The sequence below is a fragment of the Aricia agestis genome, chromosome 9 (assembly GCF_905147365.1).
Source record: "Aricia agestis chromosome 9, ilAriAges1.1, whole genome shotgun sequence".
Lineage (NCBI taxonomy): Eukaryota > Metazoa > Arthropoda > Insecta > Lepidoptera > Lycaenidae > Aricia > Aricia agestis.
Genome location: NC_056414.1, coordinates 17,135,043 through 17,151,139, shown reverse-complemented (window position 1 = coordinate 17,151,139; position 16,097 = coordinate 17,135,043). Strand labels below are relative to the sequence as shown.

Genomic DNA, 16,097 nt, shown 5'->3' with positions numbered 1-16,097 from the left:
TAACGTAATAAAAGGATACAAAAGGAATACAACTTAGGCTTGGTTCACACGGCACAAACCTGCACGTTTCCTGCACGTTTTTTTACAGTAAACGTCTTAAGAGGATACACCAGGGGCTAGAGAAATGTAAAAAAGTACGTGTAATATCTATAGCCGTCTCTCTTACCTCAAGCCTATACCGCAGAACGCGATAGAGACAACTGCAGAAAATCCAGAAAATCAACGATTCGTTGTCTCCTGATTCCTTCTCCAAAACTTAACCGATTTAAGTACTTTTTTCATTAAAGATTAAAAAAAGGCTTGAGCTGTGTTCCTATGTTTTGCTTTTTTTGTATAATCTAGCCAAATCTGTTTTTTGGACGTTTGAACACAGCGGAAAATCTGTCCAAGTTTTTGGGTTTTTGAACGTTCATATCTTATTTAATAATTAAATTATGAAAAAAAAGAAAACATAGGGACATTGTATTAGTGGCCGTAGATATTCAGGAAAAAAATTATAACTCTACTAGCATTATCCAGGGAGGAAACAGGGGACAACCTTTGTATGGAAAAAAGGGCGGTTTGGACTCCTCTTAACAAATTAATGGTGGCGCATACAATGTATATTATAGAACCATTCACACGTCGATTGCCCTGCAACAAATCGTGTACCAACAAATCCATTACAGGTCATCGCCAAACGAGTACAATAAAACGGGATATTATTAAATGCACATCAGAATAATTTTTCAGCACACTACCTTAACTCCGCTAATTAACTGAATGCACACCAGAAAAACTAATGCTGATCAAAAAAAACAATTGATTAACTGAACATGTCCTTCAAAAAAACTTAAACATCATACAAAACGAGACGACCTTTATAACCGAATTCACACCAAAAATATGGTTCATACATCGGATATATTATTTGTAAAACTAAAATTTAAATTGTTTATCAAAAATACTAACTTGCACTCTACATTGAACAATCTTACAACGGAATTTCTAAAAACGATATCGAAAGGTGCACCACAATAAAACCAATTTCTATTATCAAAACAAGTCTACAAATTGACAAATCGTGCAACTAAAATATTTTTAACCTAATTTTATTTTCTTTTTGTTTCTCTGTTTTACTGAAAAACATGTTGGGGCCTCCTTATCTAACGCCGCGCCGCACTCACTCCTTTGCGCTCGCTCTTTACTCTTTAGCGACCACAGATATATCTTGATCTATTTCTGTGTTAGCGACAAAGATTTTTGGTAATTATGATGAGATATGGTGAAAGATTTTATCATTCCAAAACTATATAATTCAAGGTTTCTTGATAAAAATTATCAAAATTCACTACTGTATTGTAATTGTATGGGTTAATAAATTTATTAATGATTCTTAAATAATTAATTACAATGTTGGCCCAATACGACTTGATTGGGTTAGGTTAGATGGCTAAGGTGGGAGCGTAGCGCAGCGTAGCTCCCGCCTTAGCCATCGTGGTTATTTTTTGTGAACCACCCAGAAGTTATAAGACTCCGTCGACTCATAATTGAAGCCAGTTGTTTTTTTCTTTAGTAGCTTGTCAACCCCTAGAGTGCAATTCCTAAGCCGGAGGCTTAATTATTTTGCAATATATCGGTAAGGAACCCTTTGTGCGCGTATCCGACTCGCTCTTTGCCGATTGTTTATTATTATTGTTTATAAACTGAGTTACTATTCACTGTGCCAAAGTTTAGTCCATGTTAAGTTAGCACTTGATGATTTTTAAGTGTTCTTAATTATATGAACATAAGAGATTAAATTGTGTTTTATTTAGACTAAATGATGTTCCTAAAAGTAATTTAGGTGGTTTTCCTTTAAAAAGTTGTAGTATGTTTGTTGAACTAAGGAATTGTTAGATATACTATTTGATTAATAGTTATTCGTTCAGTAAAACAGTTTCGCAAATAACTTTAAATAGTATGCTGTAATTCGCATTATTTAGGGTTCATAATTAGTGTGGAAGTCAGTATTTTTGGTGAAACTTTCAAATATTTTGATCGAGAAAAGGGAATATACAGATATTGATTTAAATACATGCCCAATAAAACGTGCAGTACAATGCCGTGTGAACCTGGCCTTAGTCTAGATACTTTCCTTGTCACATTTAGTATCATTGACGTTACTATCCACTTTCCGAAGTTTTTTGATTTGATCAGCGGGGCTGAAATGGTCACATTTAGCAATTCCTCTCAATCAATTCAGCAAATGAATTGTCAAAACTGTCAAACTGACAAATGTCAAATTAGTACGAATTACTAGATATGAATTGCAAGCAGACTTGCATTTTGCGATTTTAAAAGAATGAATCATAACATGATTCATAATGTGATTCTTCAAAGCGACCATTTTAGCCCCGCTGAAGATTCAACAGGGACCAGTGTCGTTTACTGGCTACTCGTAATATTTTGAGTACCATGCGCTATCTAATTGATAAACTTCAGTCAAACACAAATACCTCAAAAACCGGGCTTACTGCCGCACTCAGAAAATTTAATCACAGTTAAGAAACATTAATGACCTAACTGTGACTAAATGTACAATTTGACAGATAATGTCCGGGGCTTATGTCAAAATCTTTATTAATTGCAGTTAAGTAATTAATAAGAAGATATCCCTTCACTTTAGGGTCGAGCGTCTGCAGTCTCGCCATAAAGTCAACTTCAGTTCCTTTGTGGTGAGAATACCGACACATCTGCTCTCGACCTTTGAAGCGGAGGAATTCTGGCCGATTGATGTGGTCTACCGTTCAGGTTCCTGGGGAGACTCCGAAAAGAAGCGCGCGTCACGTTGCCGTTAATTCGTGATAAAGTGTAGTTGTTAAGTATACTTAGATATATAATTTTTATGTATGTTAGTCATTAAGGTATATATTGTATGGGCCTAAGTAGCCTGATTTAAATGAATAAATAAATGATAATCGTCTCTTAAACTGCAGTTAGTCTGTTTAATAGCCATAGACATGGCTAGGGTGTGTCCGAAACATTATAAAATACGCCTATGCTTCTTAGGTTGGGTTGCACCAAATAACTTTAACTATAACTGTAAATTTAACTTTAACTACAATGCAAAATGTCAAATCTTTGGTTAAAGTTAAAAATGGACGCCATCAAGACGCCATATTTAACCATAACCATAGTGCTCGACAAGGTTTTAAATGCACGAGGCGAAAAAAGGAACTAACGCTGTCATCATACAAAAACGCAATTTTTGACAGTTCTCCTTTACCAGCAGCGCCCCCGCCCACGTTCATTTATAACCTTGTTGGACCAGCTGTCATCTATCAATTTCTCCGTTCATAGTTTATCATAACTTTAACCTTAACTTTAAATTTAACCACGCTTCTGGTGCAACCCAACCTTAGGGTCAGTAGTAGGTAGTTCACATGGCTATGTGTCGAGGCGATGCAAAACATTTGTTTTCAACACAAGAAGATATCGAATTGACCAAAGGAATTGACAGACTCTCTTGCAATGTTGGTCTACCTGTTAAAATTTGAATGGCATATTTCAAAATACAACGTTGCCTTATCACGTTGCTGTACCTTTGACATAATATTATTTACCATCGAAGTTATATTACGTCTATGAATAAAATTATGTCAATTCAATATTAGTCATGATCTGTCGACTGGGTTTCACATAATACGACCAAATTACGTGAGCCCTATGAATCAGTTTCTGTGATAGTAGATATACTCACTCGGTAATTTGGGAACAAATAATCAAATCCCTTTAATAAGTATTTAAATTGGCAACATTATCCCATTAACGGTGTCCCAGTGAGTAATGTATTCGTAATTGGGGACCACTTTGCATGTCATCAGGGTAACCGGATACCCGGGTGATCGCACCCGATGACAAACGACTCGTTTTTGCGGCCTGACACAGCTGGGCCCGGGCGAAACGCGCCGTCATGACCACTATATCGAAAAAAAAGAACTATGAATTCAAATTTAATTTTTTTTCGAAAAATTCGGATATTTTTTAGTTTTGCTCCAATTTTATTCAATTTCATATACCTATTTACACTCATACTACTTAAAATTCTAACTAAAAGTTTTGTACAATAATAATTAATACTATGTTAAGATACTCTACCTACTAGGTACTCTATGTTAGGTACAACAATAATTTGGTACTTTTTAATGAACACTTATAAGTTATAACATAATATACGTTTTCAATAAATACTTATCCTACTAATATCCTACTTCCTACTAATATTATAAAGGCGAAAAATTGTTTGGATGTATGGATGTGTGGATGTATGGATGTTTGTTACTCTTTCACGCAAAAACTACTGAACGGATTTTATTGAAACTTTACAAAAATATAGCTTATACATCAGAATAACACATAGGCTACAATTTTAACCGACTTTCAAAATGGGGGAGATGTTATGTTCGTTTTCTTATGTTCAACGATTACTCCGCCGTTTGTTAACCGATTTTCAAAATTTTTCTTTTGGTACATAGGGTATCATCCCAATTTGATATTATATTCTCAAAAGTGGTGATCTGATGAAGGATGCATAAGTAATCGAGGGAACTCCTCAAAACTTATAGGGAAACATGTGGTGACTTCGGTTTCGTGAGAAGTATTCTAAGCATATGCTACCAACAAGTAAGACTTTGCACCGAGGTATACCTGGTATACCGTGGTTCGGAAGGTTCTGAGAGAATTCCTGATTCTTTATAGATACAAGTTTGGGAGTTTCGGCGTTGTTTTAAGAACGGAAAGCGTATGCTACTATGCAAATTACATTCATCATCATCATCTTCATCACTACCATATTATACTATACATCGTCCCATGGTTATGACTTATGAGTGCGCTCACGATTAAAATATCTTAAGCATGTACAATCTGGAGTAAATGTACCAAATAGTGATATTTTTTTTATACGTGGGAGAGCCATGCTTCGGCACGAATGGGCCGGCTCGACCGGATAAATACCAAGTTCTCACAGAAAACCGGCGTGAAACAGCGCTTGCGCTGTGTTTCGCCGAGTGAGTGAGTTTACCGGAGGCCCAATCCCCTAACCCCTACCCTATTCCCTTCCCTACCCTCAACTATTCCCTTCCCTTCCCTTCCCTACCCTCCCCTATTACTCTATTCCCTCTTAAAAGGCCGGCAACGCACTTGCAGCTCTTCTGATGCTGCGAGTGTCCATGGGCGACGGAAGTTGCTTTCCATCAGGTGACCCGTTTGCTCGTTTGCCCCCTTATTTCATAAAAAAAATAATTCAATCAGACAAAAATTACGTGATATTTGTTGAAACCCCAACGTAAGATTAGGTTAGATTTGACTCGATCCCCTTCCTCCCCTCCCCCTGAAACATATCACGTAATTTATGTACGCCCTCTTACGTATCGAGTAGGTCTAAGACTCGGCCAACAACTTTTTTCACATCCGAAATATATACTTGATTACCCAAAAAGAGGCCACTAATTTGGTTCTATCTCTTTGTTTACGCTTGCATTAAGTTTGACGTGAACATTTCAGGCCGAGGCCCACGGGGAGCAGGCCGACTTTCGCTAATTTTTGTCTCATTAATTCATATTGTTCCTGGGAGAAATTACGCTGACGTTCCGAGAAAATTGTCGAAATCTGTACAAGAAAAATTGAAATCATTTAGGGACTTTAATTTTCAGAATTTGGGTTAAAAGTATTTTTTTATTTTTTTTTTATAATTTGATATCCACTATCAGTATTCAGAGTTACACTTAGGGCCTGTTTTACCTCTTCGTGATGAGTGCTGTATACGACAGTATATATTTTAAGTCTATGGTATAGGCTATGCACAATTTGTCTGACAGATAGAGTATGTAATGGAGTATCTGTCAACAACGCCTCTCCGGCACTTATCAGGAAGTGGTGAAACAGCTCTCAGAATTGCTCTAGCCTCTAATGCTTTGCATAAAGAAATTGTTACACTCTGGGAGTGCCGGCGGAAGTAAAAAGGAAACAGCAGTAGGCATGAATTTTCCCGTGCGGTAGAAAGAGAAAGGGGACATTACTTTTAGGGCTTGTTTCACCACTTTCTGATAAAGTGCCGAATAGGCTATTTACAACTTTTTTGACCGATTCTCCATACTTCATCTGTCAAGTTAAGTGGTGGATAGCCTTATCAGGAAGTGGTGAAACAGGTCCTAACTCTTCAATAACTCTCCCTTTGTCTTACGAATTTCAAGTCACGCGTTCTGACAAGATTTTAATAAGTAATATTAATTTTCACCCATTGTTAAAAAGTAGCCTAAGTAAGTAACGGCGTCGCTTAAGCTGTTTTCACTTAAAAAATAAGGAAAACACAAGGTTTTCAGACACACAATATTCAATATAAATTATATCTTAAGCTACGTTCCCTAGAAATCCTATTCTAAATATCAATGATATTAGACTGAATAAATACATGAGTTATGAGTTATGACTAGTTCAAATTATTCTATCTTCAGTTGAATGTGTGGCAAAAATCAATTATTATTGATGGCAACATGAAATACACTAAAAAGCCTGCCCTTCTTAGAATCTAGATAAACATAGACGTGACTAAAAAGGCTAAAGGCCTGCGGGGCTAAAATGGTCGTATAGCAATTCCTCTCAATCAATTCTCAAAATGAATTGTCAAAACTGTCTAAGTCACGAATGATCATTTTAGCCCCGCTGTTTCACCACTTTCTGATAAGTGCCTGATAGGCTATCATTCACTTAACTTGACTGATAGAGTATGGAGAATCTGTCAAATAAGTTATGAATAGCCTATCCAGCACTTTATCAGGAAGTGGTGAAACAGGCCCTTAACTTAGTAAAGTTAAGTTTGTAATAAGAAGTACTTAGTAAGTACTTTCTAGTAGTTACATTGATATTATTATAGTCTTTAATATTGTATGTCAATTGTGCTATTTTAACTCGATGCAGTCCACATCCTATGAAACAGAAAAAAAAAATACGTGCGGCACTCGATGACTGCCAGGTAAAGCTATTGCATATAATATCAACTTATGCAATTATTATAATGCATATACGTCTAGTCGCACGCACACAGACGCCGTGCCGAAGTAAATCTCAATTATTAATTAACAAGTTAGTTTGACAAGACTGCATCGAAACCATGATATTCGAATTCATTTTTCAGACTTTCAATATCCCGCAACGGAGTAGGATCCATCAGCATCATAAATCTTGTCCTTGTCTAGTCTGCCATACTCTGGCTTATCATACGCGTAGTCGTAGGCGCCGTATGGTTGACTATGGAAATCGTGGTGACCATGGAAATCGTGGTGGCCATGGAAATCGTGGTCGTGGTCAATTTCCACGTAGTGCTCATGATGCTTCTTCTCCTTGAGGTAGTGTACCAGCCAGAGCAGCAGGTGCCAGGCCTTGGTCGCGATGATGTAGAAGATGACGCCATATACCACCTTCAGGATGAAGATCTTCGTCGCGGCCACGTAGAAGAAGTGGACTGGGGACAAAAAAATATAGATTTAGTAAGGAGCTGACAACTAGTTGAAGGATTTAGTTGTTTCACCACTTCCTGATAAGTGCCGGATAGGCTATCCACAATTTATCTGACAGATGGATTATGGAGCATGTGTCAAATAAGTTGTGGATAGCTCATAGCCTATCTGGTGCTAATCAATGAGTGAGGTAATGATGACGAATATAGATAGAGATGATTTGATTTGATTTGATCATGTATTTATAATTATATTCACTTTTAAACGCGACTGCCGGTGGTACGCAGTCAGTAGAGACGACGTTTAGGATATATAGTTTAGAAGAAAATTTATTCCTAGGCAGTTGACAGACCTACGTCATTTGGTCGGCTTATGTCAATTATTCAATGAGCTGTGACCAGTCTCAACCAATGATATTCTATGTTACTAACGTAACTAGATTGGAAGTTTACGGTAGCAACGCGTTGCCACTTCGAAGATGCCTGCAGGCATATCTCACATACATAATGACATAACGAATATATGACTTGACATTGTCTTTTGAACAAAAAAGTGGTTACGCATTTCTGAGAATCTTTTGTAAGACATTGCTACTCTAGTATTTTAGAAACTCATTGGTCTCAACTATCAGGTCGGAAAGAATATATAAGAAAGAATAATACTAGCTGTTGCCCGCGACTTCGTACGCGTTAGCATAGTAGATCACATCCCAAGTATTATTTATTGTACAAAAATATTCAATGTCCAGAATTGACTTTCCTACGATTTTATTATATATAGATGTTCCGCGCGGCTTCGCTTGCGTAATTTAGGAATTTCACGCAACCGTACATTTTTCCGCAAAAAATAGCCTTTGTCCCTTCACGTGGTCTATTCTTCATGTTTGCCAAATAACATAAAAATTGCTCCAGTAGTTCTTAAGATAATAAGCAATCTATACTAATATTATAATTCTGCAGAGTTTGTTTGTTTGAACGCGCTAATCTCAGGAACTAATGGTCCGATTTGAAAAATCTATTCTATACTTAATATTATAATTCTGCAGAGTTTGCTTGCTTGTTTGAACGCGCTAATCTCAGGAACTACTGGTCCGATTTGAAAAATTCTTTCAGTGTTAGATAGCCCATTGATAGAGGAAGGCTATAGGCTATATTTAATCACGCCAAGACTAAAAGGAACTAAGAAATAGAGGAAAATGTGGGAAAAAACGTGGGAAATCATATGAAAGGGTCCGATTTGAAAAATTATTTCAGTGTTAGATAGCCCATTTATCGAGGAAGGCTATAGGCTATATTTTATCACGGTAAAATTAACAAGAGCGAAGAAATATAGGAAAATGTGGAAAAAACGGGGGAAATTATTTGAAAGGGCTTATTTGAACGCACTAATCTTAGGAACTACTGGTCCGATTTGAAAAATTATTTCAGTGTTAAATAGCCTATTTATCGAGAAAGGCTATAGGCTTTATTTTATCACGCTAAGATAGAAGCTAAGAATAGAATAGATAGCTCATTTATTGAGAAAGGCTATGGGCTATATTTTTTATGCTAAAAGTGCTAAAACTAATAGGAGCAAAGAAATAGAGAAAAATGTGGAAAAAACGGGGAAAATTATATAAAACTAGCTGTTGCCCGCGACTTCGTCCGCGTTAGCAAGTGGATCACATCCCAAGTATTATTTATTGTACAAAAATATTCAATGTACAGAATTGACTTTCCTACGATTTTATTATTATATAGATGTTCCGCGCGGCTTCGTTTGCGTAATTTAGGAATTTCACGCAACCGTACATTTTCCGCAAAAAATAGCCTATGTCCCTTCACGTCGTCTATTCTTCATGTTTGCCAAATAACATAAAAATTGCTCCAATAGTTCTTAAGATAATAAGCAATTTCATATAATGTCCCCCGTTTTTTCCACATTTTCCTCTATTTCTTCGCTCTTATTAGTCGTAGAATAATAAAATATAGCCTATAGCCTTTCTTGATAAATAGACTATCTAACGCTGAAAGAATTTTTCAAATCAGACCAGTAGTTCCTGAGATTAGCGTGTTCAAATAAGCCCTTACAAATAATTTCCCCCTGTTTTTTCCACACTTTCCTCTATATCTCCGCTCTTATTTGTTTTCACGTGATAAAATATAGCCTATAACCTTCCTCAACAAATGGGCTATCTAACACTGAAATTTTTTTTTAATTCGGACCAGTAGTTCCTGAGATTAGCGCGTTCAAATAAGCCCTTTATATAATTTCCCCCGTTTTTTTACACATTTTCCACTATTTCTTCGGTCCTATTAGCTTTAGCGTGATAAAATATAAATAAATAAATAAATAAATAAACGTTTATTCAGTAATCTGGACATTACACAAAGTTCTGTACATGTTACTTCTGTACTTCTGTACAATATAGCCGATAACCTTCCTCAATCAATGGGCTATCTAACACTGAAAGAATTTTTCAAATCGGACCAGTAGTTCCTGAGATTAGCGCGTTCAAATAAGCCCTTTCAAATAATTTCCCCCCGTTTTTTCCACATTTTCCTCTATTTCTTCGTTTTTATTAGTCTTAGCGTGATCAAATATAGCCTATAGCCTTCCTCGATAAATGGGCTATCTAACACTGAAAGAATTTTTCAAATCAGACCAGCAGTTCCTGAGATTAGCGCGTTCAAACAAACAAACAAACTAACTAACAAACTCTGCAGAATTATAATATTAGTATAGACTAGCCGTCTCGGCAAACGGCGGTTCGTGCGTTCGGCTAGTGTTTTATATATTCTTTCCGACCTGATAGTTGAGACTGATCACAGCTCATTAGCACGCTATAGCGTCAGGAAGGAAAACCCGACTTATTTCAATTAATTTTTATATATTAGATTTTATTCCCCTCTATGTGCAAGTTACTTCAGCCGTCAGCGTAACGATGTTACAGCTAATATTATTTAAAGTCTAGTATTTAAATATTTCGATCTCAACCTTATTTCGTTTCACATCTCTTTTTGCACGCGCTGGTATAAAGATACCAGGTATTATCGGATTTGTGATTCTTTTATTTACCCTGGCGGTTTGTTGACACTATTATTATGCGGGATCTAAATCTCCTCCATCCGAAAACATTATTCTGCATAAGATTTTTACTGGAGTTATTGGAACGAAGTTCCTTATCCCGCGTTCGGCGTAAATCTGAAGGCTAGACAGAACGACATTTGACCTGGATTTGACCTCGACACTTTTTTGTTAGTACCTGCATGTTAGAGGCAGATGGCGTTGATAGTAAGTATTCCTGTGCGTCAACTAGATGGCGTTTTTTTTTTGAAAGAGCGTCGCGTTGTTAGTATTCCTGGGCGTCAACAGATGGTGTTTTTTAAATTATTTTTTTAAGTGTTAAGTATATGTATACAGGTTTTTTGAACATAAATGAATTACTTCGTTCCATTCGGGTGTCCCTTGACACCTCTCAAGTTTTATTGTAACTGTTTACTACAGTTGACTATCATACTAATATTATAAATTCGAAAGTGTGTCTGTCTGTCTGTTACCTCTTCACGCCCAAACCGCTTTACCGATTTTGCTGAAATTCGGCATGGACATTGATCCCGGGAAAGGACATAGGACTCTTTTAATCCCGAAAAATGTACGGTACCCGCGTGATAAACGAATTTTGACGTAACGGAGTTGCGGGCGTCATCTAGTTAGGCCCTAAGTTGGAAGTAGGAACATACTAAATAATAACAACTACCAAAATCTTCCGGAAAAAAGGTGAGTAAGTAAATATTATTTACTACCTACCTATTTACTTTGAGAATAGTAATTCGTAAACATGTCCAAGAGCAGGCTGCTAGGCGCGGCTTGGTCTGGCAGGCTTTGATGCCAGTCTGGCAGGCTTTGCTTGTGCCAGTCTGGCAGACTCTGCTTGTGCCAGTCCTGCTTGTACTGCCAGTCGTCTGGCACGTATTTGAATATCGCGAGCGCCCACGCCATCACCACCATAGCTTTAATGGCAGTAATCACGAGTGCTATGCCCAATACGACTTTGTATAAGCCAATCTTCGACGCAAGAATAATGGCCAGGTGGGCTGCAACAAAGATTTAAATCGTTAGATATGCCCTTTTAGGGATACTTAAGGATTCTTAAAATTTAGGGGCTCTAACTCTAACTTGACCGTTCTCATTAATAATAATAATGACACTAATAATACTGAAGCATCAGCATCACAGTGGACTTTCACTGGAGCTGTGACTATTAAACATTATTTGTCAGGTAGAGTCCATTCCCAGGTTTCTCTGTTAGGGGATATCTAACGATTTATATCTTTGGGAGCAAAGAGCCCTTTGTCCTTTTCTCCTTGTTTTACTAAACCGAATATAGAGACAAATGGGTGTGAATTTTTGATCAAACTAATTTTAAGGGTTCCGTACCCAAAGGGTAAAAACAGGGCCCTATTACTGAGACTTCGTTGTCTGTCTGTCTGTCAGTCTGTCCGTCTGTCTGTCCGTCTGTCTATCCGTCTGTCTATCCGTCTGTCAGTCTGTTTGTCTGTCTGTCTTTCTCCAGGCTGTAAATCAACAATCGCTATAGCTAGACTTCTGAATTTTTCACAGATTGTGTATTTGTGTTGCCGCTAAAACAACTAATATTTTTTTTTGCCTTTTTTACTCGATATCAATAGTGGCAAGAGGTAGGGACTTGAAATTTTTACATAATTCCGATTTATATATTGTGTACTTTAATAATAAATAATACATTTTTCATACAAAAAATATTTAAGGGGGAATCACATATAAAAAAAAACACAATTTTTGGCATGTTTTTGTTCTATAACGATACGGAACACTTAGTACGCGAGCCCGACTCGCACTTGGCGAATTTTTAAATTAAAATTGACGTGATTGAGAGTGTGATAGCTAATATAATCATCATTAGCTTGTTTCCTCCTCGGCAATAGAATATAGTACTGCAATATGTTTTTACGCTAGAGGCGGCACTTGGCAACGTCGCGTTTTTGTCAATATGTCGTATGTGGTAGTAGGCCTTTGCTCTGACCAATGCGTAATATTCCTTTCTTTTTTTGAATAAGGGGGCAAATGAGTAAACGGGTCACCTGATGGAAAGCAACTTCCGTCGCCCATGGACACGCGCAGCATCAGAAGAGCTGCAGGTGCGTTGCCGGCCTTTTAAGAGGGAATAGGGTAATAGGGGAGGGTAGGGAAGGGAATAGGGTAGGGGATTGGGCCTCCGGTGAACTTAATCACTCGGCGAAACACAGCGCAAGCACTGTTTCACGCCGGTTTTCTGTGAGCCCGTGGTATTTCTCAGGTCGAGCCGGTCCATTCGTGCCAAAGCATTGCTCTCCCACTATGAAGACCATCAATCATTTTTAAATTTAGCCTCTCATGTTAAGAAACTTGTCAAAATGTAATTTGCTTGTAGCGACAGTTTAAAATTAACTATTTGAGCGAGACTTGAAAGTTTTCCGCAAGTCTACGAGGTATTTTATGCTTCGAAATTAATTTTGAACAAAGCGAGACTTACGATCTACGATGGATCATACTAATATTTTTAATTTTGGGCGTTATCTAGTACTACTACTATTTTCATGGACGGAGACCTTTATAATTTGTTTGGGTTATCTGAATTACACGACTAACAGACAGACAACACGTTACACGACTAACATTGATTTCGTATAACCTTAAAGACTAAAGTCCTGACTAAAAATGTAGGTCCCCCATCTGGCTATTTATCTTTTGTTTGATATTTTCGGCCTGACGTTGCTCATCTTTAACGTTTGGCTAAAAACTATGAGACGAACATTAAATCCACGCCTCTTTTTAGAAGCCGGTTAAAATAGTCATCATAATGCTTATTTTTAGCGGGAAAAATTACTTTAAAATGTTTACCAATAACTAGGGTTGCCATCACCCAAATTCCCTGCGCCGCGCCGGTCAGGCACGACAAAATTCCCGGACATTTGGCCCAGTATTTACGATAATGTCTTGCCAATTTTTGCTTTTCCAACAAGAATTTGTAAAAATCTGACTAGCTCAAGTCCGTGCTAGAAACCGTGTGTATGCTTAGCGAGTTTTTATCTTTCGTTTATTGCTGCATGACTTAAAACTTAAATTTCTCTCATTAAAAGTGTCTAGATTTCACCCGGACGCTTTTCAAAAAACCGGCCGGACGCACCCCGGACGCCCTTCAAACTAGGACAAATCCGGGGAAATCCGGACGGATGGCAACCCTACCAATAACGAACAATCTCTCAGTTTTGGTGAACCTACATCATGGCATCAGTTTAGTCCATCAGTCTGATTCACAGTCCAGACTGACGGGAGAATGATCGTGTATTCGTTTGATTGACGGACTGATCATTTTATTATGTACTTTCCCGTCATCATTCTGGCGTCAGCATCAGACTAATGGACTGAACTGATGCCAGATTGACCGTGTAAATTAAAGGTTAGTACTCCAGACTCGGGCCTGACTGTTCGGCACAGTGGTCCCACGTTAAAATAATTCACACAATAATTCCTAGTCCACTTCAGAAGTACTAGTCGAAGTTGGTAATTCTAGCGTTTCTCACAATTTAGTATTGTACCAAACTAAAGTTTAACAAACTGGTACAGTGTACAGTTGTTTTGGCTCCGTGGTGTACAGTGAACCAGTTGTTGGACAAGTTAGCTTCTATATTATTTTGGAACACTTAAAGCAAACGCTAAAAGTTATCATTGAATCTAAATTTTATTGAGTGTATATTTCCTCTTCAACAATAAAATCCCCGTTTAAAAGCCAAGATGACGATTTAAAAAATTATAAACGCAGGATAGTATATTTTTAAGTTTCAAAGTTAATAACGCAACACGAGAGGGGTTACATATGTTACAACTTACAGCTAGAGGTGGCTGCTTAGCTTGGCCAAAAGTAGCCGTCGAAGTTTTTTCGATTTTTTTAATAATAAACAAAACAGAAGATAACTCACTCAACAGCGCATATTTCCCTTTGCCTCTCGCCTCCACAGCCTCCTCGGCGCAGGCGCACGAGCACACAAACATCACAACTATCAATACTCGGAGCTTCATCTTTAATCTTGAAAGTTGAATTCAATCAAATATACAACCTCCTTTTACAAGTCAGTAAGAATATATTTAAAAAAAATCTCATCAAATATCGTTTTGTGGTGGTTATTTAAAGATTAAAGCGGATAATCTTATTTTTTATTAAAGTTATATTTTTTAATCCGCGCACTCCAGCGTGCGACATGACAATGACAGCTAGGGATGCGCCTCACAACTCCTCAGTACTCGATAATTAGTCGACAAATATTTCGTAACGTGAAAGTTAGAAATTACTGGAGACGTTTTCAGTCCTTACGCGTATTACGTTTGTGTGTACTGCAGTTAGCGAGTCGATTTTCATAAATACTCACAAATACGGTGTAATAATAAACACTTTCGACTATATTTTCACAATAGTGTACTTTGAAACAAGCTGTGGGACTATGAAACTTTTGATATAAATGTGAAAACTGTCTCGTCATCAAACATTAAGTTTGATCAACTGAACCATTTGTATAATATTTTCTGAATCATTTTTGTCCCGGGAAAGGAATAAAGGATAGATATTCTTGGAATAAAATTTCATGAGCCTTAGATACGCTGTGAGTGCTGTTCCACAGCAGGACAATGACTAGATGTCCACAAGAAATTAAAAGAAAAACAAAATAATAACGATTCATGAAATGTAGCGCATAGTTCCATCCAACATCTAATAATGAATAATTATGATGCTAAAAGGTTTTCTTCTATCTGAAAGAAATAATGTAATAGGCAGAAGAAATAATAGATATTAGCCTGTTAAGAGCTTTTCTTTCTTTTATAGCCTGGACACAAGACATTGGACACAAACTTATCTATCGTGTCTCTGTGTTCAACGACCGGGAAACAAAATTGATGATACTTATTTTTCTGGACGTTGTGTCATATTATGTACATCATTAACCAATTCCGAAAAGACGGAGATATTATATATGTTTGTAATATTTGGCTGTATATCTTTTTTTATTGAGATAACAACAACCTTATGGTTTAAAATTACCTATAATATTATATTTAGTATAGGTTCAAAGAATAACTTGAAAGTGAGCTAAAGTTTATATTATGGTTCAGTTTTAAAATATTATATTATGTATCAAAACATTTTAAGTGAGATCCACATAATATGTAAATCAATTCGTCTTTGCATAACGCATTTGTCATTTAATACTGAGATAAAATAAAATAAAAAAATAAAAAATGTTTTATTTCTGAGTAGATTTTAAGAAAATACTTTCAGAATGTTAATATTAATATGACGTATCGTATGTTATTACTTCCATCAGCATTCAGCTGCTAGTTAGCTTCTTTATTTTCATTTAAGGGGCAAATCAGACCGTAACGCGACGCGAAGATGCATTTCTAAATTTGTATGGATTTGACAGATGCGCAAGACTAACAGAGTTAAGAAATGCACCTACGCGTCGCATTGGGGTCTGAATTAACCCTTAGACTTCAACGTTGTAGAAGCAAAATTCCGATAGAAAAATCATTCCATAACGCCCACGTTATAGTGATGTCAATTAG

General features: G+C 36.9%; 1 protein-coding gene across 1 annotated transcript; it reads right to left on the bottom strand.

Annotated features, from left to right (window-relative positions):
• Positions 1-7,160: 7,160 nt before the first annotated feature.
• On the bottom strand, positions 7,161-14,558 carry LOC121730724. The gene is made up of 2 exons (XM_042119864.1): positions 14,459-14,558; positions 7,161-7,483 (listed from the first exon to the last, which is right to left on the bottom strand). The coding sequence occupies exons 1-2, from the start codon at positions 14,556-14,558 to the stop codon at positions 7,161-7,163; spliced, it is 423 nt and encodes a 140-aa protein (XP_041975798.1).
• Between the last annotated feature and the right edge of the window lie 1,539 nt (positions 14,559-16,097).